We start from the raw sequence: 19015 nt of genomic DNA on the forward strand, positions 1-19015 counted from the left end.
GCATGACTGCATGACTGCATGATTGCATGACTGCATGACCACATGGCCGCATGGCCGCATGACTGCATTACTGCATTACTGGATGACTGTATGACTGTATGAATGCATGATTGCATGAATGCATGACTGCATGACTGCATGACCGCATGACTGTATGAATGCATGACTGCATGACTGCATGACCGCATGACTGCATGACTGCATGACTGCATGACTGTATTACTGCATGACTGCATGACTGTATTACTGCATGACTGTATGACTGTATGACTGTATGAATGCATGATTGAATGACTGTATGACTGTATGAATGCATGATTGTATGACTGCATGACTGCATGATTGCATGACTGCATGTCCGCATGACTGCATGGCCGCATGACTGCGTGACTGCATTACTGGATGACTGTATGACTGTATGAATGCATGATTGCATGACTGCATGACTGCATGACTGCTGTGTTTAAAATCATAACTTAAATCTGCTTAGCGTCCTACTACTCCAAAGTACTATTGGTCTCACTGAATAAAAACGTAAAGAATTTTAAATGTTTTTTTTCTTTAAGACTATACTGCTTACAACATGAAACATTTAGTTATGAAACACTTTATGTGTAATGAGATCTAGTTATGTACATACATATATTTATACAGAATATATAGAAGCAGATTATTATGACGAGAATTAAATATATAGCAATTTTTCAATATTTAACACATATGCTTGCAAAAAATAAGGTCGGAAAGGTTCGAAAAATTGTTTTAAAAGTGTTTATTGCGAATTATTTTGGAAACACTTTTCCATACTAATCAAGAGCTGACTTCACAGAAATGAAGTTTTGCTTTGAAATCAGGGTTTTTATATCTTTTATTTGTTCCTCCAGGGCCTCCTACACTCATTTAACATTTTAATTTTTGGTTAATTTTGATTAATTTTTGTATAATTCAAAAATGTTTTTGAGATGCACTTTACATTTGGAACATTCGATGTTTTTATTAGACATGTTATCTGTACTGAAAAATTTTTTAATTGACAAAAATGTTTTCCTGGTTTTTCTTCATATACATCAGAGCCTAAAATAAATTAATAAAATTAGGTAAGAAGGTTGTTTTTGTTAGTTGGATACTCATGATCCCGATTGATGATCTCTTTATCCAATGTGGACACTTTCAAATTTGAGAATAAGTGATTGACCTCTCAACTATCCCTGCAAAGTAGGACCACTTCGGGATATTATAGAGGAATTAAAATAAACCGTAGATCTGTTTCAGATAGAGGTTGATGTTTGATCCAAAGATTCAAAAGTTCTGACTTTAGGAACCAAATTTATTAAAATTGAGCTGCGTCGCTGACCTACCTACTGCCAGATCAAATTTGAACCAGAGGATTCAAAATTAAAGAATCTGAGTTGGGAACTTTAGAATGGATAATCTTAAATCCCAACTACTTAACCCGAATATCCATTGTGGAAACTTTTGATTTTAGTCCTAAATCCACTCTTTTTCTCTCTCTTTGGATATCCGTACATTGTTTTCTCCAATGAGATTCCAGGTATATAAGTTAATAAACTGTATTGACCAATGAAAGCCTTGAAAATAAATTCTATCCCATGAGAGATATCCACAATTTCTAACAAATAAAAAATTTGTTCTCAGCCATTTTGTAAATTTATCAGTGAAGCAAAATATCTAATAATACGTTTGAGATTCTTTTTTAACCTTTTATAATTAATGTATTAATAAATAAATGGGTGAGAAATTAAATGAAGGCCCTTCCAGTCAAGAAAACCAACAAATCTGGCATTCCTAAAATCAAATTTGTTGATCTAAATAATTAATCTCGAGACTAACATAATCTCGAGATTAGCAAACAGATAGGATCAAGCTTAATCCTGATATCCACCATTCTAAAGTTCCAAGCTCTGGAAGGATTTGAATCGGTGGTTCGAATTTGAACTGGCAGTAGGATAGTTCAGCAACACCTCAAATTCATGAAATTCGGGCCCAGAATAAATTCTATTTTTTCAATGATGCAATATTTTTTGTAATTTCCCTTCTTTAAGCAAATTATAAGAAATACAAAAATAGATATTTTATCACATTGATGTTAATTTTTACAAGAAAAAAAAGCACATTTTCATATGCTTCTCAAATGTTTCATTTTTTAAATGCATTATTTTAGCCGCAATAGCATGGTTCAACTGCAACATTAATGCACAATTCTCAAGCTTACAAAATAATGAATTATATGTATATACAGACTACAGGGTTACCCATAAAAATGATACTTCAGAGACGACTGTACGGAATTTCTATTTCCTAACATTAAAGATTCTCTGCAAAGTGTAAACTTGTGTTTTTCTTTTCAAGATCATTTATAAGGCAAAAATACCATCTTTAAGACAAAGACAGAGTACTTGGAATCGTTATATTATAAGATTTACAGGTCGTCTTTACAGTCTTATTCTTTGTGGGTAAACCTGTATAAATAATAAATCAGAAATAAAAATGTAGATATTTTTTAATACTAAAATAAATACCTCCTTGATTTCGGATTGGGACTGAGTCTCCAAATTGTCTAAAACAATTTTAAAAAATGCAACTTTTTTTGACGAATTCTTTTTATTTTCCTAAGATTTTTACCTTCAGTTTTTTTGGTTTTCAGCCTTACTATCTTCTTTATAATTTCAATCATCCTCTATTTGTTAATGTTTAAAAAATATACTTTGTGAGCATTTTCTTCGTATATAATAAAACAAGACGAAAAAAGTCGTAGATTTTTCGGATTTTACCGTTGAAATATTTTGTATAGAAAAGTTTTTTTTTTTTTTTAATTTTGAGCGCAAAGAAATCATCTCTGGATCCATGTGAGGTACCACAAAAAGTGGACTTCTACAGTTTAGACGGATTGACGTTTATAGGATCCAATTAAACAAACAGCATGCAATATAAAGTAAGCAAATAGATTTAATTTAGACATTCTTTGTAAACAAAAATCAATTTTTCACTGAAAGGGTTGTAACCCTTCATACCCGAAAGTGGGAGATCCAATTTCACTTTGGTACTCATAAAAACCTGCGTCTTACCAAAAATGCGAGAGATTTCTATGATTTCTTGTTGAAATTTTTTTATTGTGAATTATGGCTTCTTCATAACATAGACTTGTGGATTTCTGCTTATAAAACAATGGAATTAATTGTCAGAATTAAACAGTTTTACTAGCTTTTATAAACGAAATATATTGATCGAATAAAATTCTAAGGACCACATTCATGGGAATCGGGCACACCCCTCGTTAAATTCAGGTTTACTTAACCCTATACCGACTGACGTCTTGTTTACCTATAATATTGGGGGGGGGGGGGATCTATATACTTTTTGTGATACAAATATATAACATTTAATACATTTTTGGAAAGCCTTTGAGGGCCATTTCAATAATCTGAAGAAAAAAATGCAAATTTGCAAAAAATCTAACTGTATATTGCGAAAGCTATTTAATCAGCAAAAAGTGTATAATAACTAAATTTGCAAAAATGTTTGCAAAATGTTTAAACCCCTATACATGTGTATTTAAGATAAACGTAAACAATAAGTGGGGGTTTTTGAACCCTGCAGGTGTATCAAAACAAAACAAAAACTAAAGGTTGGGGGGGGCACAGTGACCCCCTTCAGTCGGAATAGGGTTAAAATAACAAGGACAGATTTTAATAAACATTATTCCTCAATGATATCATGAGGGCACTCGAACTCTTCAATAATTCCTGCTTTCTGATTTGCCACGTAGATCCTTTACAAACAATTATTAGCTCACCTGTCCCTTTAATTAATAGATCCTTTACAAACAATTATTAGCTCACCTGTCCCTTTAATTAATAGATCCTTTACAAACAATTATTAGCTCACCTGTCCCTTTAATTAATAGATCCTTTACAAACAATTATTAGCTCACCTGTCCCTTTAATTAATAGATCCTTTACAAACAATTATTAGCTCACCTGTCCCTTTAATTATTCAAATTAAAGGGATTGTTCACCCAATTTAAATTTAAAAAATTGTGTTGGAATGATGATTGTTGCATTACACTGCTGACAAGACAAATCTTCATCCCTCACACTGACATAATCTACATAATCTACATAATCTACATAATCTACATAATCTTCATCCCTCAAACTGACACCGATGTCACAATAAAATTATGCCAATCTAAAATTTTCGCTGAAAATGGAAATGCTAAATTGACATTTTTAATACCTGTTTAACGGGTTTTTGTCCAAATCTACTAGATCCAGATAAACCTGAATGTTTTTTTTATAACAAAATGTAACATTAAAAGAAATTTGTTAAAAACATAAGAAATATTTAAAGCGAAAAATTGTCGATAAGGAATTTCAAATTAATGCAAATGTTATATCTTCAGGTTTGTTCAGGCACTTTTTTTAACAATATTGCAAATTACAAAATGTTTAGTGAATTTCAAAATCAAAAGAAAAAAAGGCGATGAAAAAGCGACTGCTTTCTGTATGTACGCATACAAATTTACAAACATAAACTTTAATTTGTGTTATTTATTTCCGTGTTATGGGTGCCGTCGTTTGCTGTAAATATGCTTGGGTTCCTCACAAATCTTCCTAATCCAGGACACTTCCTAATGATAAACAATATTAGGAAATTGATAATTTTTCATATTTATTTAACGAAAACAACAGATGAATTATTTTTTAATGCTGCCAGTCTCTTTTATGGCGACAAAAAAAGTCAAACTCTAAAAATAGTAATTCATCTAATATTAATTTTTAAACAATGAACAAAAAATCCAATTTCTGTAAAATATGCAGTCGTTTTTTTTTTGTTATAGAACAAAGTTACGACATCTAAACGTTATTTTGAATACAAAAATTTGATAAATTTGGGAGATTCCAAGATTTTTACTTATGATAAATTTTTAAACCTGATTGAGAGAAATGCCTTTTCTATCATGTTTAGTGTATAGTACTCCAGTACAGAACTTCGAACCTAGCGAATACTAGGCTGTCTAATGACAAAAGATTTTGTATAAAATTAAAAAAAACATTATTTAATTTTGGACGGGCTAGGCATACGAATGATCTAAAATCTAATTTTTTCTTTTTACAGTTTTTTTTTACCTCTGTGTTATCTATAATAAATTTAGTATCTAATAGTTAATTAATCAATTAAAAAATCAAATAACCTTTGAATCCTTCTCTAGTTCATGAATATCAGAAACTGCTAGACCAAGAACTAAATTCATCACGACAAGAGACATCATTACTAGGTACATGAAGAAGAAAACCTAAACAAAACATCATTACTAGGTACATAAAGAAGAAAACCTAAACATTATTACTAGGTACATGAAGAAAAAAACCTAAACAAAACATCATTACTAGGTACATGAAGAAGAAAATCTAAAAATCATTACTAGGTACATAAAGAAGAAAACCTAAACTAAACATCATTACTAGGTACATGAAGAAGAAAACCTAAACAAAACATCATTACTAGGTACATGAAGAAGAAAACCTAAACAAAACATCATTACTAGGTACATAAAGAAGAAAACCTAAACATCATTACTAGGTACATGAAGAAGAAAACCTAAACAAAACATCATTACAAGGTACATGAAGAAGAAAATCTAAACATCATTACTAGGTACATAAAGAAGAAAACCTAAACTAAACATCATTACTAGGTACATGAAGAAGAAAATCTAAACATCATTACTAGGTACATGAAGAAGAAAACCTAAACTAAACATCATTACTAGGTATATGAAGAAGAAAACCTAAACAAAACATCATTACTAGGTACATGAAGAAGAAAATCTAAACATCATTACTAGGTACATGAAGAAGAAAACCTAAACAAAATCATTACTAGGTACATGAAGAAGAAAACCTAAACAAAATATCATTACTAGGTACATGAAGAAGAAAACCTAAACAAAACATCATTACTAGGTACATAAAGAAGAAAACCTAAACAAAACATCATTAGTAGACACATGAAAAAGAAGAAAACCTAAACTTCATTACTTGGTACATAAAACAGAAAACCTTTACAAAATATAAATTGAAGAAAATATAAATTTTGAAAAAAAATCAACCCCAATGAGCTTTTATTTAATTTTGAGATAATTTTTATTCCTGCATTTTACTCTCAATTTAATAATCCTTAGAATGAAAAAATAAACGTCCTATCTCACAACAAAAATACATTTGAGAGAAAAAAATTTGTATTTAACTTTTAATTTTGAAAAGTAAAACTTCTGAATTTCATGTAATTCCAACATGTCAGTTTACCCAGTTTATGTACAAAGTAAATTAAACTGTTTAACAATGTGACATTATCGTCAGTACCCATGTTTGCCGTGTGGACGGGGCGGACCAAAACCAAACAGAATAAATTGATTAAAATATCAGGTTTTACCTGTTTATATTAAATATCATTTTGCTTCCACAACATTAATGGATACCAAGGGTAAAACATTAAGTAAAAATAATTACAAAAATAAAACAAAATATCATGAAACTTTTTTCAAAATAACATAAGATCCCAGCAAAAAATTAGGGCCAATTGGTTCAACCGATTTGAGATAGACAGAGTGCATAGTCTTTGGAGATAAATTTCAGCAGATCAATTCGTAAGTCTTTTAAAATTGTCATATGATAGATTTTTTATTTGTTAAAAATACTTATTTTACAAACAAAAAATGTTAAAGCAAATTTTTATCTTACCTTTGCCATAACTGATGAGTCTTCTGAAGCTACAAAGTTTGCCGTGAAATCAAACTCTCCCATTAGCATAGTGAATGCCTAAAATACACATTTAGTCCCATATTTATAGGTTTTTTCAAAATATGGATTTGTAGATTAGTATACAGCATGGAAGAAGAAACATTTTGTTTTTTCGTATCGAATACACAATTTTTTTTTAAATTACAAAAAAAATACTTAAATCCTTATTTGAAAACACAATAGAAATATAGAACTAAAAGTATAAGCTTGCATAATTTTACAAAAGTATTAATCACAGATAAGACCGCGCTCTTATCCAGCTGTACAATTAATCACAGATAAGACCGCACTCTTATCCAGCTGTACAATTAATCACAGATAAGACCGCGCTCTTATCCAGCTGTACAATTAATCACAGATAAGACCGCGCTCTTATCCAGCTGTACAATTAATCACAGATAAGACCGCGCTCTTATCCAGCTGTACAATTAATCAGAGATAAGACCGCGCTCTTATCCAGCTGTACAATTAATCACAGATAAGACCGCGCTCTTATCCAGCTGTACAATTAATACTGACGCACTTTATCAACGATAATTAGGACGCACCAAGGACGCGCTTCTAGGGACGCAATATTGTGAAAAATTAATTGTCAGCGTAATTTCAAGTGGCCCTTTCTGCAAATATTGCAATGCCGAACTGTCGACGGTACCCGTCAAAGCGTTTTCTAATCAAATATGTATTAGATATCAATGTGTGTGTCTTTTGAAAACTAACTATATTCAATTGTGGTTGCTCTACTTAAGTGACATATAGTGACTATCAGAATTAAACCAAAAAAAACAATGTTATCTTCCACAATAAAGTTCTGAAAAAGAATAGCTAATTTTGCCTAGTTACAGTGCCTTAAAGGACGTGCAGGATAAATGAGAACAAAAGTGTGATACCCTGTTTTAAGTCTTGGACACCAGAGCGATACTTTTTTAAATAGTACATGTGTGTATCTTGAAAAGATTAGTATCTAGTTGAATACTAGAACATTGGGTAGAAGTAACCTTGATAAGAGAGTAGTATCTAGTTGAATACTAGAACATTGGGTAGAAGTAACCTTGATAAGAGAGTAGTATCTCGTTGAATACTAGAACATTGGGTAGAAGTATGCCTTGATAAGAGCAGTATCTAGTTGAATACTAGAACATTGGGTAGAAGTATACCTTGATAAGATATTAGTATCTAGTTGAATACTAGAACATTGTGTAGAAGTATACCTTGATAAGAGCAGTATCTAGTTAAATACTATAACATTAGGTAGAAGTACGTATACCTTGATAAAAGAGTAGTATCTAGTTGAATACTAGAACATTGGGTAGAAGTATACCTTGATAAGAGCAGTATCTAGTTAAATACTAGAACATTGGGTAGAAGTATACCTTGATACGAGAGTAGTATCTAGTTAAATGCTAGAACATTGGGTTGAAGTATGCCTTGATAAGAGCAGTATCTAGTTAAATACTAGAACATTGGGTAGAAGTATACCTTGATACGAGAGTAGTATCTAGTTAAATGCTAGAACATTGGGTTGAAGTATGCCTTGATAAGAGCAGTATCTAGTTGAATACTAGAACATTGGGTAGAAGTATACCTTGATAAGAGATTAGTATCTAGTTGAATACTAGAACATTGGGTAGAAGTATACCTTGATAAGAGATTAGTATCTAGTTGAATACTAGAACATTGTGTAGAAGTATACCTTGATAAGAGCAGTATCTAGTTAAATACTATAACATTAGGTAGAAGTACGTATACCTTGATAAAAGAGTAGTATCTAGTTGAATACTAGAACATTGGGTAGAGCAGTATCTAGTTAAATACTAGAACATTGGGTAGAAGTATACCTTGATACGAGAGTAGTATCTAGTTAAATGCTAGAACATTGGGTTGAAGTATACCTTGATAAGAGCAGAATCTAGTTGACTAAATACTAGAACATTGGGTAGAAGTTTACCTTGATAAGAGCAGTATCTAGTTGACTAAATACTAGAACATTGGGTAGAAGGATATGGTAGATTAGGGCAAAGGAGAAGAAGAGAGGAAAATAGGACAAAAAGAAACTTCCAATAGAGTAGAAAACCCTAAAATAAACAAGAAAAAACAATAGAATATAGAATCAGTTTTTGAATACATGATTGTATTCAGCTTTTGATGACACAATTCATGAGTAATAATTAGTTTTGAATACAGATTATAGAATGATGATAACCAGCATTTGAAAACAGTCTACATAATTATTATCAGCTGTTGAATACAGAGAATATGACATTTATCTGCTTTGAATAAAAATTACAGATTATAATCAGCTTTTGAATTCAGATTACATGTTTATAATCAGCTTTGGAATTCAGAACTACAAAATAAACTCTTAAATACCGATAATCTTCAGCTATTAAAACCGATTACCTGACTATCATCAGCTTTTGAATACCGATTCGTGGGATTTTGGAAAGAACACTGAAGAATTAATCATTATGAAGATTTAAAGTTCGTCTTTTTATTTAATGGTTTCACATTGATTTTTGATTGAATTATTGATAGTTGAGATATTATTTTCCAACTTTAATATCTCTGCGTCATGGTTTGTCAATGTACAAATATAATGTACAATATCTACTAGTTAAATATAATGTACATATCTACTAGTTAAATATAATGTACATGTCTACTAGTTAAATATAATGTACATATCTACTAGTTAAATATAATGTATATATCTACTAGATATATATATTGAAATATTTGTATTTTAAAGGAGTCATAATTTGTGCCATAGGTCTCACTTTGTAGTGTGTAAATCCCTAATTTTTAATAATATAGTAGAAAAAAAGAAATTCAGTGCTATGCACCTATTTTCTTCTAAATTCTAATTTGATAAAAAATGATTTTTATAAAAAGAGAAGGGATTTCTGAATTAATTTTCCTAAGGGTTGAGAAGCAGGCAAGGAAAATGAGTACAGCAGACACCTCCCTGGTACAAAATTACTTTTTTTAGTTAAGATATAATCAGATTTATTCTATTTTTTGATTATCATCAAGCATGGTGGTAGAAAGTGAACTTGGAATCTTAAAAAATTAACATCTTCCAGAAAACAAAACTTATTCTTCAAAATGGATTCTTCCATTAAAAAAAAATTTCAAAATCGTCCATACGGTTAATAATTGGAAAAATCACCGCATGTACCCCCAAAATATTTTTTAAAATTTCACGTTTTATATCATCTCCTTGGAAATTTAATGTGAATTTAAATCTAAAAATAGCGATTAAAAAATTGAAAATTAAATGAGTTAGAGAGCTAGATAACTCATTAAAAACATTAAAAAGATAAAATACAGATTTTTGAACCGTTATTTGGCTATAACTTCTTTAATTTTTAATATCTTTTAAAGTAGTTTTTGGATATGAATTCTGCATAAAATTTCCAAAAAAGATATGTGTCGCATAAAATTTTCAAAATGTTTTTTTGGGCTCTTATGGTGATTTCTCTAAAATTAAATTGTCAATTTGTAACCGTGTGGACGATTTTGAAAATTTCTTTCATTAAAATATGATAGCAATCTCTAGTGGGCGGTTAGCTGATTTCTAAAAAGTCTAAAAGTTGTAGATGTGATTTTATGTTACCTTTGCACTTTTTGTTTGATTATTGTATGCAGGGCAATTCATATGTGTTTAAAAAATACAGAATTTTAACTAAATTTAGAAGGAAATCTGTGTAATGGGGAACAACAACGGATTTTGAAACTTAAATTTTGACTTAAAAGCGCTTCATATAAATAGATAAAAAACATCCAAACTATTCCACCGACATTAGATAGACTTCAATTTAACTTATGAACATCATTTAATTTTTTTCACCTTTCGCTTTTCACACTCAAATCCTTGTAGAGTAACACCCCTAGTAGACATGGCGAGCTAAAAAAAGAAATCTTAGTTTATTCTAATTGCTTTTGTTTGTCAACAATTTTATAAATATTTAATCTAGATATTATATTTTCTAATAAGCAATAATAAGCATGTTAAAAACATTACAGCATTTTGAATATGTTACAGAAAATAAAATGTCCTTTATTCCGTATTGCTTTTGGTGTTGTTCGTACGAACACATTTTTGGGGTTTACTAAACTCATCAGACATTTATTATTCACATCAGAGATCGATCGTAAATTCAAAATTTAAATTATCTTACTTACAACGCCTTAATCTTAGATTTTATCTTTTCAACTCAATTATGCTTCTTTTGTAGTAATTTCAAGAATATTCAAACATATAGATAATTGACAGAAAACTGATAAATTTTTTTGTTAGAGCTTGCAACCTTTGGATTACTTTAAAATGTAAAGAAGTCATCATGTATATATATAGTAGTAATCTCTGTTTGTTTGTTTGTATGTCTCATCATAACTCGAGAACCCCTTGACTGTATGCTTCCAAATTTTGATTGGAAACTCGGGAAACCTTTGAAATGTTCTTAGCTTGGTTTTGAGATTTTTATGGGGAAAAATAGCTAACATCGTAATTTACGACCAAGCGCGGGTAAACGGCGGGATTAACTATGAGTACCCTGAGCAACGCTGGGTTCTCAAGCTAGTATTATTATAAAACATAAGAAGGACTCACATCAAAGTGAAGAGTTTATCCGCGAACAATGTAAACTTGAGACCAATTTCTCGAAAATTCTGAAAATGAAATTTAAATAGTTTAAGTAATTTTTAGGTGACCTTCTTTTCAAAGATTTACACAGATACCTTTTAATACCTTTGTCCGAGTAACAATGAAGAAAATATCTTCGTTTTTCTATCTTTATGAAGAAAATGCTGGTAAACTTCCATCATTGTCTGTGCAGCATAAACATCAAAATTCAGATAGAAAAACTATACAGGATATCTTCATATTTTAGCCATGTACCTCTTTATAGTGGATCAATAAAATTACATTAATAGGACCCCTTCAACCTTTTTAACTTATTTTAATAGAAGTAAAAAAATGATTAGTTTTCAATTTTTAATTTAACGAATTTGAGCATAGGTATCCGAGCTGTACCTACTGGTCGATTCAAAAGCTTTTCTGTTTATCTGAAGTTTAGTTATTATCTATAGGACATGAACAAATTCTGAATCATCAATTCAAGATACCTGGTTGAACCGTCTCTATAGACCTGGCTCAAATTCATTAAATTCAAACTTCAACTTGGATGATCGCTTGCTTTCCCAAAAAAACATTAATTATTCAAAGCTAAAAATTTGATGTCCCGAGTGTATCATCTATATATACTTTGCTTGTCTGCCTGTTTATGAATTTATGAAGGTTTATGAATGATCAAAATTAAAAAAAGTTGCCTCTAACGATTTTCGATTGTCATTTAATTTTGAAAATCTACGATTTTTTTATAAAATCCGTAACCTGTTTTTCTTTTTGTTTTACAGTGTACACACAGAGAAAATGTTCACAATTGAAATAGAAGAAGCCTAGCTTCATGAAAATATGCATTATTGAGTCAGATTATTAATCCAAAAAAAATATATTTCACCTTTTTAAGTAGGGAGGCCGTTATTGTGTATATAAACATAATCAGCTGGACACCGGACACCAGGGACATGGTTACTTGGAAAAACATCAAACAGTAATACAACACGTTCCCGCTTCAATACACACAATTGGATTAAACACAAAGGAATTGAGTCTTTGTTACAAACTCGGATTTTCAAATCCCTATATCTCTGCAACTCAATGTCGTATGACATTAGATATTTCAAACTATGAACCCTGTTACATTAAATAATCAAAGTTTGAAATATCAAACATTTACATGATCATGTCTGTGGCAAAGACTCAATTCCTTTTGGGATTTTTTCTCACATACAGAAATATTCATATTTCTTAAAAAATTCTCTCCCAGAAATATTCAAATTGCTTAAAAAATTGTCTGCCCTCACTAAACTTACTAAAACAGGTACAATACTAAACAATAACTCTTCAGTATGGGTATTTATGATTGAAATATATTAATCTTATTTCATGTACAGGGTGTCCCAAAAAACATGGGAATTCAGTGACGAATTCGATATCGTCTCTGTTATGAATTAGCATTGTAATACCTAATTTCAAAAGCCATAATATTAATATGTCTGCTAGAATTCATTTTATAAAAAGGGTAAAAGACTGTAAAGATGTGTCTATAATGTCTCCGCAGGATGCACAGTGAAGACGGACAAGTTTACTATGTTTGTATACTGCAATTTACTTGTTTTACTAAGTACAACCGTATGCAGTCAAAACATAAACAAACAAATTGTGAACATAGCAGACAGAACTCTTATAGATTACAGCTTTCTCAGTAGGTATCACTATAATAATATAATAATATAATAATAATTATATTGAAAGGGAGTGTAAGCAAAAAATGAAAGGGGGTATATGCTAATCCTGAATTGAATTCGGTTTTAATAGCTTCTAATTTTACTTCTATCTGTTGCATAACAGTTAGAAACGCCTTATACCCATATATTTAAGTTTAAATATCATAAGCTTTTTTATTCCTTAAAACCTATGTACCTTTTACGACGATCCTTTGGCCGCTAGGTGTTTAATTTAGGGATTTCCCTTGGGAGAGACAATAAGAAAGCCTCTTTTCCATGGTTGGCAGTGAGATTAATGTTTTGTGTGTATTCCTGATATGACCGTTGAGAAATGAGAACTTCTCCAGGATGAAGGTGACCAGTGTGAGGGAGTACAGGAAGGACCAGGTGATGTAAACCCAGAACAGTTTCCACACACGGTTCCATTTCAGCTTCAGGAACAGCTGAACAGGCATATAGAGGGACGTGATTTAATTTAAAATCCTTGAAATGAAACAATCATTAAAAGATTTGAATATTTCATGATTTCAAAATCAAAGCAATGTTGGAAATCCGCCAACGTTACAGTTTTCGCTGTTACTTAATATTTACATTTTAACGCTTTAAATACGATTAAACAAATAAAATCTTACCTCAAAAATGGGATGGCTAAACATTTTTTCCTTCCCAGAGCAAATTAGAGATCTAAAGAGAATCATTTAATGGATACCTTGTTATTTTTATCCGGAAGCCTCATGTAACTCAACTCAAAAAATTGCAAGAGCCGAGCCCGGTGCGTAGGGATGAAGGGGGGCTGGTACCGCTGTGCACCCCTAGACATTCACCCCCCTAGCCCCCCCCTAGAGCCGAGGCAGGCTCTAATTTATTAAACAGTAAACTAACATATATATTCAGATTTTTTACTTTTCTTAACAATCGACAATGTCATGATTTGTCCATTTAATGATTATTTCTCAAATTCTTGCTTGTAATCTTGTAATCTTATTTACGATATTTTTTTCGCGGGGTGTCATTTAAAATGATTGGTAATTATGGTCAGATGACTAATAGTCAGCCTTCAGGTAGATTAATATAGATTTTAAGCTTTATTTTTTCTTAATACCGGTTTTTTTCGGGGTGCACAAAAAAAATTCGGCGCACTTACTAGGACAAACCTCCACTGCGCCCCTGAATTCCAAGCCGGTACAACATGTACATATACAAACATTTAGTCGTACTGTCCAGTCAGGCTAGCTAGTGTAGGGTCGACCCAGCACGTTATATTCAACAAATGTAGCCTATGGCAAGATGACATTGATGTATGGGCTTTGCATCCATGATTTCCTATTTTGAATTGTTCTTCACTTTTTTTTTCCAGCAATAAGTTAATTTTCGATGTTTTGGGTTTAACTTTAGATAATCAGAAAATGATTAAAAGAGCCCCGACATGAATCAGGCATACCATTGTACAATACATAAACGACATGAATCAGGCATACCATTGTAAAATACATAAACGACATGAATCAGGCATACCATTGTACAATACATAAAGGGTTTCTTTAAGGTAAAAAATATCTATTTTACATTTGATATAAACACCAATACTTGGCATGTAGATTCGATAGAATAAATCTTAAAATAGTTGTTGATATTAATCTTCATATCAACATGAATACCTGTATATTTTAGTCTCTCGTCCGTCTTCATTTGTAAAAAGAAGATCATCAAAGTAAACACGGCCCTAGAATTTCATTTATAAAATTTCTTTTAGAGTATGAATTTTGTATTTTTAACGATTAATGTTAAATTTTATTTTTTTTTAAACAGAATTTAATTTTGAAATAAAAGAATTGACTCTTAATGTCATTAAATTCCATTGATTTAACATTGAACAAAGGATGTTTACAACCATTGAACAAAGGATGTTTACAACCATTGAACAAAGGATGTTTACAACCATTGAACAAAGGATGTTTACAACCATTGAACAAAGGATGTTTACAATCATTGAAAAAAGAAACTTAAAAACATCCCTGGTTATATTCAATATGCAGATGCATAGAAGAAAAGTCCNAAATTGATATAAAACTGTGTTAAAATTATACGAAAGTTCATATATGTAAAATTTAGAAAATCTTAAACTTAAATCACGTGACCAGAACTATCACCAATGGCAGAGCAGTATACTGGTCACGTGTCTCCGCCTGTATCACATGACCACTTTACTGCACTGCCATTGGTGGAATTTCTGGTCAAGTAATACGGACAATTAAATCTATAAAAAATAGAAATAACAAATATAAAATTAGAATTGGAGTAAACGTAAATTACAATTAGCATTCTCTGGGATATCATCGTTTTCAGATTGGTTACTTACTTGCTGAATTTGATCTATCTAAACCCACTACTTTTATACAAAATTGTATATATATTAATTTTCGTATAAATTTGACAAAGTTTTATATCAATTTCTCGAGATAGGAACATCAGATATAACTTTCATGACCGGGTCGCGATCAAGAGCTAAAGTGATAAGCTTTCAGCCTATACGCACTTTCATTTTTCCTTTAACCTTATTTAAAAAAAAATAAAGTGGACATCTGTACTTTGTTTGTCTTGGTGTCTGTTTTTTTGTTTGTGTCCAATAAACGTCAACACGGCCGAACTGCCCAAATTTTGTATGGGACCTCCTTGACCCCCTTGAAGTTTAATGTGAATGCTCAATTACAATTACAAAAAGTTGCCTTCAACATTTTTGACGTTAGTAAAATTATTTTATAATTGTTTCGTCGAAGAGAAAATTGCTGAAAGATTGAGCAACAATTGAAGAAGATTGGCGTGAAGCGCCCTGAACCATTGTTTAATTAATTTAAACAAATATTTTTATATATTAATAAATTACCTTTCTAACTTTTCTTGCCTTGACTTCCTGGAGGTTCTTCAAGTATTCATTTACTTTCACCTGATGCCTGGCTTCCATGATTTTATCCAAAATATAAGTTGTTTTCACGATACATGTGGATTTGGCTACCTAAATAAACAATATTAAAGGGAGTGTTCCTAATTTTACGTGGACCCTCCCTTTAAAAGAGGATTTGCGATGATATCTTTGAAAACACCAATTTAATTAAGAATGTTGAAGATAAAACTTTTGAAATGTATTAAACTATTTTTTTTTTGACAAATATCAAAACGTGACGCATGTTTCCAAATCTATTTTCAATGGCTTATGGACTATTTAAGATTTTCAATACTTTGACCGCAGCCTTTTAACTTTACTGTATATTCTACCCTATATACCTATAAATAAAAGGTTATTCTTACAAAAATTCTTTTAAGTTGATATTTCTTAAAAGTGATCGTGTCAAAATGAGGGTTATGAAGCAAAAATTTGAAATGAGCTTAGTCGTTGAACTACCTTCCGCCTGTTCAAATTTTGAATCGACGATTCAAAGTAAAAGATTTACGAGGATTTTAATTGATGAATAGGGTTTTGAATCAGCAGTTGTAAGTTCAGCAACCTCTCCAATTAATTAATTAATTAATTAATTAATTAATTATCTAAATCCCAATGCAACCTATACCTTACAGAGCAAGGTAAGCCCTAGATCCTCTGAATCCTCCAGAGGCAGTCCATACTTCTCAAATACTTGGATTGGGCTGATATTGGAGACCTGAGTCAGATCAGCCCCCTTCTCAGCTAAAAATCTAAACACGCACAAAGTTTAAGTTTTATTTACAGGGTGTCCCACGAAACATGACAGTAGCAAGACAAATTTAAAGTTTTCTTTGAACTTAGAATTAATTTGTGACATTTGCTTTCGTCAACATACTTTCACATGTATGATTCTTGAAGCAACCGCCACACACTTCTCTTAGTTTTGGTATTTCCAAAATGTGGTCTGCCTTTTTAGATATATCGCCATGAAGTTTAACCTACCCCACTTAGAATCTTTTAACCAAACTATGAACATTCCCCTGGTTGTATTGAGTTACCAAATCAAAATTTAATAATTTAATAATCAGACAGACAAACAGACATAAAAACAAACAGATATCTGATGAAATACTGGAATGCAGAACCTAAACTTAAACGTAGTTTTAAGTGACCCTCCATTTAAAGGGACTGTAAGCGTAATTTTAAGCGACCCTCCATGCAAAGATAGAACTTCCAGATTTACAACAGCATTCTTTAAACCTTAATCTGATTTATAATATGAGAGATATCGTTGTTTTCCTAGCAGACTATTTTCTCACTATTCTTTGTAACATAAATTCAGACGCCGGTACTTATAAAGAGAAACCACAATTAAAAATGATAATTCTTTAATTTTGGACAATAATAGTGATAATAAAGTGCTTGTGCTTATCTTACAGTAAAAATAAGCGCAATTTTGTTGTCTTTATTTTCTGTTTTTACACTTTTTTATTTAATCTTGGAAAACATGTCAACTGATGTGAGAAAATGCTGTCTTCCTTGTTACATTTGACACTTGTGACGTCATGTAAAATTGGTCCATTTCTCTGTGGCTTTCTATTGTGCTTGATAATCTATTTGATCCAACATTATTCATAGTTTCAAATATATTTTAATGTCTTTGAGTAGGACATTGAGTTGAAAAGATACGGGGATTAGAAAATTAGAGTTTTTTTTTTGTTGCAAAAACTCAATTCCTTTACAGTGTATAGCAACTGAAGGTGAACCTGGTAAATGTGTATTAGATTTTAGTTCTTCTCCCATGCGATAAAACTCTAGCTGTTGCTCAGTTAGTTCTTTAGTGAATACACCATCCTAAAAATCAATTTATTATAAGATCAAACATGAAAACTTTTAAATTGGCGCAATTAGTTAAACTGATTCAATCCTAGGTAGGAGATTAATTCAGAGGATGTTCCAAAGATATTCTTGAAAATTATTTCCCAATTTTCAAAATATATATGCCATCATTCTTAAATAATAAATCAAATAGTACAAATGTGAAATGGCGAATTCACTGTTTTGAAAGGTTCACAAAAGCTCCAAGAAACTCTCGAACAAAATTTTCCCAAGATTTTTTCTTGATTTATTCAAAAATTCATTTTAAGTTTCTTTGCTATACAAAATTTGGCGGAATCACATATGTTTCAAGATTTCCCGAAAAAGTTTTAATAATTTCCCAAATATTTATGTAAAATTTACCAAACCAAATCTTATTGTAGAAGTTTGAGAATTTTTCATATTTTTATCAAAATTCAAAATGTCAAAGGTCTACGAATTCGGTTTGAAAAGATAGTTGTCAGTGTCAAGAACTCAGTTTCTTTAAAGGGACTGTAAAGGAAAAATGAAAGGGGGTATTGGCTAATATATATAAGCTATATGTATAAGCTAATCGTTTTAGCTCTTGATCGCGACCCATGAAAGTTTTATCTTATGTTCCTGTCTCGAGAAATTGATATAAAACTGTGCTAAAATTATACGAAAATTCATATATGTAAAATTTTGAAAATCTGAAACTTAAATCACGTGACCAGAACTATCACCAATTGCAGAGCAGTATACTGGTCACGTGTCTCCGCCTGTATCACATGACCACTTTACTGCACTGCCATTGGTGGAATTTCTGGTCAAGTAATACGGACAATTAAATCTATAAAAAATAGAAATAACAAATATAAAATTAGAATTGGAGTAAACGTAAATTACAATTAGCATTCTCTGGGATATCATCGTTTTCAGATTGGTTACTTACTTGCTGAATTTGATCTATCTAAACCCACTACTTTTATACAAAATTGTATATATATTAATTTTCGTATAAATTTGACAAAGTTTTATATCAATTTCTCGAGATAGGAACATCAGATATAACTTTCATGGGTTG

At 31.0% G+C, this 19015-nt stretch overlaps 2 protein-coding genes across 3 annotated transcripts in view; both read right to left on the minus strand.

Moving 5' to 3' along the window:
- Window positions 1-205: 205 nt before the first annotated feature.
- On the minus strand, window positions 206-14895 carry LOC111712745 (transient receptor potential channel pyrexia). The gene is made up of 19 exons (XM_023487453.1): window positions 14831-14895; window positions 13805-13856; window positions 13485-13615; window positions 12344-12455; window positions 11434-11492; window positions 10672-10728; window positions 9739-9786; window positions 9222-9272; window positions 8770-8896; window positions 6765-6842; window positions 5216-5317; window positions 4955-5019; window positions 4579-4651; window positions 4258-4301; window positions 3724-3790; window positions 2644-2698; window positions 2541-2578; window positions 1048-1074; window positions 206-890 (listed from the first exon to the last, which is right to left on the minus strand). The coding sequence occupies exons 2-19, from the start codon at window positions 13826-13828 to the stop codon at window positions 807-809; spliced, it is 1242 nt and encodes a 413-aa protein (XP_023343221.1). The 5' UTR covers window positions 13829-13856; window positions 14831-14895; the 3' UTR covers window positions 206-806.
- A 1082-nt stretch (window positions 14896-15977) lies between these two features.
- LOC111712744 (tankyrase-1) overlaps window positions 15978-19015 on the minus strand; it is an 11243-nt gene continuing 8205 nt past the window's right edge. For both annotated transcript variants that reach the window (XM_023487451.1, XM_023487452.1), the window contains 2 exons: window positions 16739-16862; window positions 15978-16185 (listed from right to left, as the gene is read on the minus strand). In XM_023487451.1, coding sequence (XP_023343219.1) covers window positions 16045-16185; window positions 16739-16862 — 265 coding nt within the window. In that variant the 3' untranslated portion in view covers window positions 15978-16044. The remainder of the gene's footprint in view (window positions 16186-16738; window positions 16863-19015) is intronic.

This window comes from Eurytemora carolleeae, unplaced genomic scaffold, assembly GCF_000591075.1.
Source record: "Eurytemora carolleeae unplaced genomic scaffold, Eaff_2.0 scaffold1320, whole genome shotgun sequence".
Lineage (NCBI taxonomy): Eukaryota > Metazoa > Arthropoda > Copepoda > Calanoida > Temoridae > Eurytemora > Eurytemora carolleeae.

What these genes read in the sequence shown, in the direction of transcription:
- LOC111712745 (XM_023487453.1), bottom strand. Translation starts at nt 13,828, where the DNA reads ATGTTTAGCCATCCCATTTTTGAG. An exon ending in TAGATACTGCTCTTATCAAG is followed by an intron (nt 6,843 to 8,769) that starts GTAAACTTCTAC and finishes TGTGTATTTTAG; the next exon opens with GCATTCACTATGCTAATGGG. An exon ending in TGTATATGAAGAAAAACCAG is followed by an intron (nt 891 to 1,047) that starts GAAAACATTTTT and finishes AAATGAGTGTAG; the next exon opens with GAGGCCCTGGAGGAACAAAT.